This window comes from Hemitrygon akajei, chromosome 32 (assembly GCF_048418815.1).
Source record: "Hemitrygon akajei chromosome 32, sHemAka1.3, whole genome shotgun sequence".
NCBI lineage: Eukaryota > Metazoa > Chordata > Chondrichthyes > Myliobatiformes > Dasyatidae > Hemitrygon > Hemitrygon akajei.
Genome location: NC_133155.1, coordinates 7,892,860 through 7,905,204, shown reverse-complemented (window position 1 = coordinate 7,905,204; position 12,345 = coordinate 7,892,860). Strand labels below are relative to the sequence as shown.

The 12,345-nt window shown below is 39.3% G+C and overlaps 1 protein-coding gene across 2 annotated transcripts in view; it reads left to right on the top strand.

Moving 5' to 3' along the window:
- ak2 (adenylate kinase 2) overlaps positions 1–9,133 on the top strand; it is a 29,100-nt gene extending 19,967 nt beyond the window's left edge. The window contains exons 6-7 of one of the 2 annotated variants that reach the window (XM_073034265.1): positions 1,150–1,345; positions 7,570–9,133. In XM_073034265.1, coding sequence (XP_072890366.1) covers positions 1,150–1,345; positions 7,570–7,577 — 204 coding nt within the window. In that variant the 3' untranslated portion in view covers positions 7,578–9,133. Of the gene's footprint in view, positions 1–1,149; positions 4,982–7,569 lie in introns of those variants that run through there. The other variant, XM_073034264.1, reaches the window with a different exon arrangement.
- The last annotated feature ends 3,212 nt before the right edge of the window (positions 9,134–12,345 follow it).

Below are 12,345 nucleotides of genomic sequence, written 5' to 3'. Positions count from 1 at the left end.
AGATCTGGAATACCTGTATTGGGTGCATCAAAACACAAAAGAATAACCCAACAATGCTGCTTCTGTTAAAGCTTCCAAATCGCCAAGTAGAAATGAATCAACATCCCCAAAGCTAGAATCCTAATTACATTCAGTCAACTTTTTTGGGCAGCATTGCTGAGATTACTAAGTGGACAGGGAAAATAATTTGAGCATTAAGTCGTCATCATCATTATGTGCTGTGTTGTATGTCATCATCATGGTCTTATGACCATGATTGCTTTTGGAAGACTTTTCTACAGAAGTGGTTTGCCATTGCCTTCTTTTGGACAGTGTCTTTACAAGACGGGTGATCCCAGCCATTATCAAAACTCTTCAGAGACTGTCTGCCTGGTGTCAGTGGTCACATAACCAGGACTTGTGCTCATACAAACCTCCACCGCCTGCTTCCAAGGTTTCTTATGACCCTGATCGGGGATGGGGGCTGAGCAGGTGTTACACTTTGCCCATGGGTGACCTGCAGGCTAGCGGAAGTAAGGAGTACGTTACGCCTCCTTTGGTAGAGACATGCCTCCGCCCCGCCACACAGACGATCAAGTCAGTGGCTCAGAATGGACAAGTGCTTTCGGCTGTTGAACTTTTGAGTCAATTCGTCAGAAGCACCAGAAATCCATCATATTAATGAAAAAAAATATCAGCTTCCAAATTACCCATTACCGAACTGGTTGAGCACTCTTCTCCCGCCCCATTTCCAAAGCTAATGCAGATAGTTCCTGTTTTTCATCCATTTGGGTAATAAATTCGCCCTTGCAGAATTTACAAATCAGCACCCAAAAATTTTGAAATACAGAATAAAATTCACCGTCATAAAGTTTGTGTGCGTCGAGGATTGGGAAGAGGAAAAAAGTTATCTTTTAGAACTGCTTTCCAGGAATGCAAGTCTAGATTCATTATCACACTAAATATTCCAGGTGTTTTGGCTGAAGTTTCTGGAAGTTGGGTGTTACCCTAGCAGTTATCTTTTAGTTTTGTGACTCCTGATGTTTGTAGACAGATTGCCAAAATGAGCAGTGGGATAGGCATATTTGATTTGTATTCATCACAACTCTTCAGCCTGGTCTCTATATCTGTGCATGACGCTGTAATTATTTTGTATTTTTCTGTACTAAGGTAACCGGTGAAGCTTTGATAAAACGCTCGGATGACAACGAAGAGACTTTAAAATCTCGCCTAGCTTCTTATCACACCCAAACCAAGCCCCTCGTTTCATATTACCAGAAGAAGGGGCTTCATACAGCAGTTGATGCAGCACAGTCTCCCGAAGTAATTTTCTCTGCCATTCTAGCTGCTTTCAGTGGAGCTACATGTAAGGACCTGGTTATGTTTGTTTGATTTTTAATTGCTAAGCAGTCAATAATTACATAATAAAGTGGATTCTGGTTAATTGGGACACATGGGTCTAGTACATTTTGGCCCAATTAAGTGACTCCCCCTAGTAGCTGAAGTTTCATGCAAATTTTAATAAAAAGTTATAACACAAGACACAATGTATTTAAGTGAAATCATCATCAGGTGCCATGCCCAGTTTGAGCTTTGACTGCCATGGTCCACACACTCCTGTTTCGAGTCAAGTGGATCAATTCATTGGTATTCATTTCCAGTTCTCTAGCCGCTGTCTCCATCATCATTTGTCTTTGCCTTCCTCTTGCTTTCTTCCCTTCAATCTTTCCCATAATTACCACACATTCCAACTCCTCTTTCGTAATCACATGTCCAGTGAAGTTACGTTGCCCTTTCATGATCTCATACATTATTTCTCTTTTTGTGCTTGTTCTGTTCATGACATCCTCAATAGATATTCGTTTCATCCATGATATTCTTTGCATCCTCCTCAAAAACCACATTCTGCTGCTTCAATTCGTTTCCTCATGTTACTAGATATAGTCCAACATTCTGAGCCATATAACATAACTGGATAAATGTAACATTTCAGTACTCTGAGGTGGGTTGTCATGCCTAGTATATTCTTCATTCTCATAAAGGTGTGTTTTGCCATTCCTATTCTTCTTTTGATGTCCATGTCGCACCGGCCATCTGATGTCACCCAAGCTTCCTAAGCAGCAAAAGTTCTGTACTTGTTTTATGTCTTCCCCGGTTATTCTCAGCCTGCAGATAGGATTCTCCTTCTTTTTGGATATCACCATACAGAACAAATTGGAACACTACTAATAGTACCACAGTACTATAAAATTGTGTTTGTTCGTTTGTTCATTATGTGCTGTGTCATATAACATGGGCAATCATGGCTTTTCCATGACCATGATTGCTCTTGGAGAGTTTTTTCTACCAAAATGTTCTGTCATTGCCAGCATATTTACAAAACGGGTGACCCCAGCCATTATCAATACTCTTCAGAGATTGTCTGCCTGGTGTCAGTGGTCACATAACCAGGACTTGTGATAAGCACCATCTGCCCATACAACCATTCACCTCTTACTCCCATAGCTTCACATAACCCTGACTGGGGGGCTAAGTAGGTGCTACGCCTTGCCTAAGTGTGACTTGCAGGCTTTGGTAGAGATGTATCTCCACCACACCACCCTATAAAACTGTATTAGATCCTAATAGTTATTGATGGAGGATTTCATCCAGTGTATGCAATATACAAAATCAGTGCAGACAGCTAGTGCAGATAATGGACTGCCTTCATACAGTGCTGTCTATCATTGCATTCTCCAAATCTTCATTTTCATTGTAACATTCAAGATGGTTGTCAGTACCTTCGTAATTCCTAACTTGTTGAAGTAGTGAAATCGTTATATTTTCACTCCAGGCTGGTTCTGGCATCTCCAAGCCCGAGTGCTTGAAACCACAGTGAGCAAAACGGTTTCGAATTGTCTTACTGCTTATTTCTTGCCAACTATTAGTGACAATAATCCATGCTCTTTGAAACAAACACACACAGCTGACGCTGTTTAAATATTCACTCTAAGCACAGTGTAGCATCAAACCGATTTGAACCTGTTCAGCAACAATCTCTTGCCCCAGTGAAGCAACAGAGTGTCTCAGATAAACGAAAGGATTCCTGGCAATTTAAGTTTTTGTTCTTTAAGAGTTGTCCCAAATAAGCACTGCCCCAATTAAACAATGGCTCAATTAACCAGAATCCACTGTATTTACTTGAGGATAATTTAGATAACTGGAAAAGAATTGAATCTATTTATTACAATATTTGCAAAAAAAAGCTTAAAAGAATGTTAGTAGTTTAATCTGTCAATCAACTACTGTAGTTTATATTTGATAGTTGAATATTATTTAGTTCAACTTTTGTTGTGGCTACTATTTTAATGTTCCAAATCATAGTTTATCAGCTGTTTAGTTCAGAGCCATTCTGCATATCTAAACCAAATGAAGTAATCTGAATTTCCCACTAATTAAATTGTTTAAAAGGGTATAGTCATCAATGCAGATTATGGTGTAAATTAGCTAACCTGATAGGGGAGGAAACTGCTATGATTTTTTTTGTATTCATCAAACTTTTGCCTCTCTCGTCAAATGCTGTTACTCATATTTGTCTTTGGCTTGTCATCATATACCATGAAACTAATCATCAATATTCAGCAGACTTAAACTTTTCAAATAATAGCATAGTGTGGATTCTTGCAAGAATTAACAAAAGTTACTGATAACTCCCATCTCTTAGACTTTAAAAATAAATTCTTGACTAGACTTAAATAAAAATATTTCTTTAGAGATCAACTGTTTTGGGAAAAATACCATGAGTCATCTTACCAAATTATCTCCGTAGTGTAGAATGTGTAAAATATTACAGATTTTGATTTAATGTCATCAAATCTAGTAAGGTCTTGAAGCAGAGTATTGAAACTGTGAGCTACTTTCTGAAATGCCATTTACAAATCTCAAATTTCAGCTCCATCTGAAGTGGGACCATTGAGTCTACACATGTTGTCCCACTTCTTCCACCATTTGTATCACTCCCTCAAATCTCACAAAGCGCCAAGATTAATGTCGTGAATCCTTCTCTCTGGCTCAGGTTTGCTATCAGCTGGCAGAGCAGTCGAATTGTTAATTAGTACATTTGAGTAGAATCAGTGAAATAACTTGTTTTGGGTTCTCTTCAGCTGAAAAGTGAAGGCTTGGTCTAATCCAGGGGTTCCCAACCTGCCATTGGCATTGGTCCCTGTCACAAAGAATGGTTGGGAGTTTGGGAACCGCTGGTGTAACCTGGGCAAGATGACCTGTCTATCTTCATCTTAACTGCAACTTCTGATTATCTCCCTCCCAAATGTATTTTCAAGGACTGTATGATGTTTAAAATGTTAAATTTGCTTAGTTTTTTCACTAAATAAATTGGAATAGTAGAACTAAAATAGCTATGTTAATATCTTAAATTTTTTTTAAAAAGTTGGAAAAACATACCAATTTAGGCAGCATAATTGGAGAGGACAGTTGTTATTTTGGGCAAATGTGTGATGTCAGCTGCTGTCCACCCCACTGGTGCTGAACTGTCTTCCTAGTTTTCAATTATTATAAGTAAAAACCACTGCCATCCTTAGCTGAAGTCAAATTTGCCTTAGTGACTTAGTTAATCATTTGTAAAAACAAATCAATGTGCCACTTTATTTCCGAGTTTCATTTTGTTTAAGTGTCAGTGTTAGATTGTTTGTAGCATCCTATTCTAAGGGCTGGGAATCCTCCAGGTCCCCACCAGTCCTGAGTAGGGATTCAGCCTCACTGTTATTCCAGTGTACAACTGAGAATTTGGTTGTAGCTAATTCTGGCCGATTGAAGGAGTAAAATTGCTTTTAGCATAAGTACAACTTTGATTGTATTTGGAGACTCTGTTCCTAATATCTACTCCAATTAATGCATCTTGTTCCAAAACTGAGAGCGGATTTGCCTGCAAGTTCGAGACAATGTTTTGACAATTTGCTCTGCTGTGTTTTGTAAAAGAGTCAAAATAAAGGCAAACCAATGAAGTTCATCCATCTTGGAGTGCTCAGCTTCATTTAAATATATCTTAATAAAAGAGAACTCTGAAGCATGCTGTTTACTATGAAGAAATAAAGTTTAAGATACACAAATTGAACGACGATATGAAAGCAGGTGCTGGAAATCTGAATCCAAAGCTCATCCTAGAAATACTCAGCAGACTACCAGATCCTTCTTGGAACATGTAATCACCCTTCCCATGGGCTCCATTTCCCTTATGGATTAAATAGCTACCTATCAGTAGTTGGTAGTGATAATCATAACGGTACCAATCTCTGGGAGTTTGGGGTTGAGGGTGGGGTGGGGGAACATCGATGGCTAAACCCTTGGTTTACTAAGAAACCTCTCTCTCATATTTCTTAAATTTTATATGTAGATAACAGGTTACAGTAGCAACATCTTAAAGTTAGGGCGTCACGGTTAGCACGACGCTATTACAGCTTATTTCGTTGGGAGTTCAGAGTTATATTCCAACATCGCCCGTGAGGAGTTTGTACATTTTTTTTCCGTGAGCGTGTGTGTTCCCTCCAACTGCGCCATTTTCCTGCCACGGTCCAAAGACCTACCGGTTAGTAGGTCATTGTAAATTGTCCCTTGACTAGGTAAAGGGTTAAACAGGTGGGTTGCAGTGCAAGGCAGTTCGTTGGGCCGGAAGGGCCTACCTATTCTGTGCTGTGTCTCTAAATAAAATTAACTTAAATTCGGTAGTTAAAGATGACCCGCATTTATATGGCACTCTTCAGCAGCTTGGTTCCACAGAGCACTTTGTACATGACTGCACTTGAAAAGTACTCTCATGTCCTTTTAAAAGGATTAATGTTACTTAAAATAAATCCCCCTAACCTATAAATTTCGGTGGGGAAGTGTGAGTGGGGAATTAGTAAAATGTGCATAACTGTTCAGCTTTGTAACAGCATAGTCTGAGTATGAGTTTCAGTTTGGAACACTTATTACATTGTGAATTGAAGCGTGAGGCACGTGGTCAACACAACGCTTGGCAGCACCAGCCACCTGCATTCAATTCCCACCGCTGTCTGTAAGGAGTTTGTATGTTCTCCCCCGACTGCATGGGTTTCCTCCCGTAGTCCAAAGACGTATCGGTTGGTAGGTTAATTGGTCATTGTAAATTGTCATGTGATTAGGCAAAGGGTTAAAGCAGGGGTTGCTGGGTGGCACAGCTGAAACGTCTGGAAGGGCCAATTCTGCGCTGTATCTGAATAAAGTAAAATACTAAGAAATATTCTTGAGTGCGACCTTTGGTCTATGACTATTAATGTTGTGAATTGAAGCATATATTAAGAAGAAATGTTCTTTGGGGTGTGAGTCCTATTAAATCTAGGCCAGCAGAACAGTTCTTAAACACAGTTTAGTTATAATGGGTGGCAAAGCTGAGGCTGTCTGTAGCAAATGTAATTGAGTATTTCGTATTTTTTGCCATTATTCCGTCCACAATCCAGAATTATCTCTATTTTCCATGTGATTCCTGTTGTTCATTAATAAAATTATTATTTCTATCTTTTGAAAGAAAGCTACAGGGAACTTTCTCAGTTACGTCATTTAAACTTCACTAATCTGTGATTACTTTTAACGTGCAAATTATTGTTAAAGCTGAATTTCCTTGTGTGGAAGATTACATGGTTCACCTACATCTGTCAGGCATTAAACATTGACGCCAGTGTTCTTTCAAAGACGCATCCCTTTTAGGGGATGTAGGAGCCATGTATCTTATTTTCTGTCTGTGTTGTACGTATTTTGTGTTGTGCGTTTATTATGGGTAACATCACGTGTGTTGAGGCGTGGTAGAAGTGAATGAGTATAGTTATGTCTTCATGCTTTGTCTTAGGTCAGTTTTTAGTCCAGGTAGAGCTGGGGGTGGGGGAGGTGGGTGAACCATGGGATGATTTATTTATTTATTGTTTTGATTGCCTGCTAATTGGAACACAAGCTTAAGATTGTTATATCGTTATTGGACCACTTAGAATTGTTAATTTAACATAGAACATAGAAAATCTGCAGCACATTACAGGTCCTTCAGCCCACAACACAACCTACTCTAGAAGCTGCCTAGAATTTTCCATGTACCTATCTTAAGAGTCTCTTAGAAGTCTCTGTTAGTTTTTTAACGTTACAAGATTGTTTGTCTTTGCTAGTTTCTTAATAAAGGATCGAACATAATCTTTTGAACTTCGGAACTTCGTTATCGTGGATAGCGAGTCATACAGTGTCGACACCCCCACCCCTCCATGCTCGGTCTCAGAGCAGTTTTGGTTTGTAACCGCTACAGAAGATTTCTTTTGTTTTGAGGTAGTAGAAGTATCGTAAATAGGTTGACTTAAAGCAGATGATTAAGAGCTAGGATTAAATAATGTCAGTGGAAAAGTTGGGCCATTAGTTAAATAATTAGCGATCAGGTTATTGATTTACAAGAGTGATGTTCTGAAATTAAACGTATGTTGGGAGGGGGCACTTGGCGGTGTTCCATGTTATGTGATCTTGTCAGTCAAGGGCCTCAGGACCTGAGGTACAAATCCTTTCTCAGCCTAAAATTTACTTAACCCTCTTTTTATCTCATTGCAGCCAAATGAAAATTATGGTGCCAGAGAGTTTCCCAAGCCACAATGTGCCAAGCGATCAAGTTTGCAAATGTTTACATAATGAGATGGGGATATTTGTTTTAGTACTGAAGTGCAATTCAGTTTTTAAAATCGTGCTGTGGAACATAATGTGTGAATTATTGAGTGCTGTTACTTGTCAATTAATTTCTCCCGATTTTTTTATGGATCATGTTATGGGAAAGAGGGAACATTTTCAGTTTATGCAGAGCCATGTTATATGCTGATAACTTTTTCCAGTTGCCTTAACAATACTACATATTGCCTTATGGGGAGGTGCAAGTTTGTCAAGTAAGCTAATTAAGAATAATCTTTTTATGGATGATGGAGCAATAAAGAGATGTACACATTTACCATGCTGTTCAAATTAAGTCTTTTGGTTGCATTTAAAGCTTTAAAGGTTACTGGATCTTCCATGAAGTAAATAACCCATTACTGTTTAATTTAGGGGTTCCCAATCTGGGGGTCCACAAACCCTTTGCTTAACAGTATTGGCCCATGGTATAAAAGAGGTTGGGAGCCTCTGTTTTAATTGAATATATTTAAATACCTTGGATATGATCTTCTAAGTCATTTGCAGTTTCTTTGCAAGCTATTTTTTTACCACAATGTTTATTTGCATTTTAATACCATGAAATACAGCTTTTACCTTCCTATACTTATATGTTATTCAGAAAATACAGAAGTTGCTGTATTAACACAACAAACAAGACAACACACACAAAAAATGCTTCTATTTCAACAAGTGGTAAAAAATGTGTAAAATTTAACAGGTATTTATAATACAATTCAAAAATCAATCAATAAATAATATAAATCTTCTACAAATTTTGGAAGCTGCATTGTCTACAGAAGGCAATACTCTTAATCTTCTGTTAAGTCCACATCCTTGACATAGTTAATGAAGGGTCTCCATATATTCTCAAATATCTGCTGTTTAGACCTTAATATATAGGTTATCCTTTCCAATAGGAGACTTTGAGAACATCTGCCTTATCTATTGAGTAGTGCCTGGTCTATGAGTACTTTTCTATAATTGTGCAATACATTTTTTAGCATGAAGTAAGCTGAGATCTATAAATGCTTGTTCATTTTTACTGTAATTATGTTTCTCTAGGTACAAACTCAACAGAAAGAGTTTAGGGTCCAGTGAAACTTGTTCTGAAATAATTTTCTCAATTATAGCTCGTACCTCTTCCCAGAATGCTCCAATCTCTCTACATTGCCACATACAATAAAACAATGTACCTCTAGCTTCTGTACATTTTGTGCATATGTCTGATATGTTTTTGTTGTATCGGTTTAATTCCACTGGTGTGACATATGTCAACATTAACCATTTGTACTGTATCAATTTAAGGCGAGTGTTTATTGACTTAGTATGAGCATTGGTACAAGCTGTTTTCCACTCTTCGTCCGAAATTTTAAGCTGCAAATTTTCCTCCCAAGTTTTCAATTTGTATTGTGAATTTTCAGACAAGCAAGATACCAGCAAATTATAAAATTCCAAAATGATATCCTTTCTCAAACTGTCCTTTATCGTAATTTTTTTCCAAGTGTGAATGTAGGGGTCTGGTAAGTGTTGTTTTGGTTTATCTTAACAAAACTTATTAGCTGGAGGTATTTGTAGAAATGTTTACTATTGAGGTTAAAGGAACACCTCGAAGCTATGTTACTTTGGATTACAATTTCTTCTCCTTTTGACAACATCAGTTCCAATGCACAATGACATTTCATTGCCATCCTTTAAGCTTTCAGGTTTCTGAACAGTTAGCATGGTGAAATCACCAGTTGAAATGTCCTCCAATTAACTCTTGGCAACATGAATTCCTCAAGCTGGATCTTCTCAAACTGCCTGCCTCAAAGCCTACTCTTTCTTTACACACCCACACTCCAATTTAATCCAACAACTTGGGCCCCTGGGCTAACAGTTCATCAAGAAATATATGTATCTCATCTTCACGAGTCAAATTTTTTTCTGGAGTTTTCAAGAATAAGTTGACATTCCTTTTACAAACATTAATGCTATTTAAAATTGGTGAATTTAGCCGATAGTGTTTCAGCCTGGGTGTGGAGAAATCCCTGTAAGCTTTTACTCTCCCTCAGGCACTGTGCTGTAGCCACAGTTCATTCCTCTCATCAGTCTGAAACTAAACTAGATGATTTCCAAAATCATTGTAAAACAGCTCCCTGAATGAGCCTTGGCCTAATCATGTGTTCCATTTCAATGGCCACCTATTTCCATTCTAATTTTATTTAGAATTTTGGTTCATGCACGGCCCAGCAGCCCTCCAGTTCAACCCTAGGTGAGTCACAGGATAATTTATGATGACCAATTAACCGGTAGGTCTTTGGATTGTGGGAGGAAACTGGAGCATCGGGAGGAAACCCACACACACACACACTGTCCAGATGCACAACCGAAAGCTTTACTTTTTTTTGAGATGCTTCTGATAGTGGTCGGGTGCAGAGTTTTGTTACAAGTAAACAAGCTAAACAGGTTGATCATTGATTTCTGGAAGCCATAATTATCGCTAACAAAGTAATAGTGTGTGCCATGACATGGGCCGAATCCTGCTGGCTGAAGTTGAGAAATGCAGAGCCAATTAGTCTTTCGAGCTGTGGGGAGTCTCGGACCCGCACACTTTCCACCGCGTCCTGCTGAAGGCTGAGGTATCCCACAGGTCGCGTGGGCGCCTTACCTGAACTGCTGCGGGGTTGCTGGGCTCACCCCGGAGTGGCTCCTGCCTGAAGTAAAGAGCCAAAAAGTCCAACTCTTCGTGCCAAGGGTCGATCGCTGGTGTGTGACAAACGACCTGCTTGATGACCAAGTGTGAACTGTGACCCCGCTGACCCAGAGGAATAAAGTAAATGAAGTGAGTGTTTTATTTTAATAAAGAGTATAAAATGTTTAAATATTTTAAGTGTAAAGCTATTTTAATAGCTCCCTGACTGGAGATATTTACATATGTTTAAAAAGCTGTTTATCGAACTGTCGGCTGTTTCAGATGGGAACTCGGGATACACCGCATTTGTACGTGGAAGACACTCTGAGCATCAACCATCCCAGGTCCAGAATCATCTGGCCTTGTGTAACAGAGCGTAAATGGGTTTGTTTTCTCTCTTCCAAACAGGTACACCACTTTTAGATAGTGTTTTTGGAGGGGGTATTGTGTTAAGGAGAAAACAGTAGCAGCAGCCAGATCTACGGTTCTGCTGTAGGGCAGTGAGAAATATAAGTGAATGGTGACCTGACTTGTAAGTGGGAGGAGACTTCATTGTCAGAAGCAGAGATAGACCTTCTGTTGGCATGGCTGACAACCACAGGATGGTGTATTTAGGGAGTTTAGGTAGAAAGTTAGAAAGCATGACCTCCAGGGATGATTGCTCCCTGTAACACATGCTAGCGGGGAAGATCGTGCAGGTGAATGTGTGGCTGAAGACTGGTACAGGAGAGAGGCCTCAGATATTGGGTGGGAGCCACCCAAGAAGGACATGTTGCACATCCACTGATGTGGAACCAATATGCAGGGAGGTTTGCTAGCTTTACTTGGAGGGTTTAAACTAGTGTGGAGGTGGGTGGGAACCAGAGCAGTAGGTCAGCTGGTGAAGACATTGTGGAGATTAAGTTATCTAATTTTAGGAACAAGTAGGACTAATTTAATTAAGGAGAAATATAGATTGGGTGAATGCAAGGAGGCTTTCTCCACAATCAGAGGTCATGGGTTAAGGGTGAAAATGTGAAATGTTTAAGGGAAACTTTTTCACTATTTATTAATAGTATGGAACGAGCTACCAGCTCAAGTGGTGCATGTGAGCCCACTTTCAATGTCTAAGAGAAGTTTGGTTAGATACATGGATGGGAGAGGTATGGAGTGCTTTGGTTCGATGGGACTAGGTGGTTTAAATGGTTCAGCATGGGCTGAAGGGCCTTTTTCTGTGCTGTACTCTTGTATGACTGTACATTTTGTGTTAAAATATACATTAGTCAATATGTAAAGCAGGTGAGTCAAATGTAGCAGATTAGTCAATGTGTAAATTCTGGATTAGTTCATGGAACTACAACTATAGATACTTGGCTGAGAGAAGGGCAGGGCCAGCAACTCAGTGTTCCAGGATTTAGATGCCCGTGATATGATAGGGACGGAAAAGAGGTGAGAGAATCTCAGGGGATTAAGGAGAAAGTTACAACTGCACTTAGTGTGGACACCTTGGAAAGTTCAGCCAGTGAGAGGCCACGAGTAGATCTAGGGAATAAGAAAGGTGCACTCACTGTGGTGTGGTTGCTGACTGAAGGTCTATGTCCGGTGCCATTCTGTAAGGATCAGAAGTTCAGAATATATATGAATGATTTGGATGAGAATATCAGTGGTTAGTAAGCCGATGAATGAGAATTGATGAAGTTGTGGATAATGTGCAAGTTTGTCAAAGGATATAGACCAGTTGGAGACGTGGACCCACAAATGGGAAGATGGGGTTTTATCAGGATAAGTGTGAGGAGATGCACTTTGGGAGGAGGCTTAGGATAGAATGATATGTGAATGCACGTTCATAGCTCCCTGCAAGTGGTAACACAAGTAGATATTATGTTAAAGACGTACTTTAAATGTCAGGCGTTGCGTGTAAAAGATGGCAAACCATATTGTATAAAACTTGGTCGATTGCAGAATGAGGAAAATCTATATTGTACATTCTTTCGGGGACAGTATATACCAGAATTCAGGCCTGAGAAGCATCATAA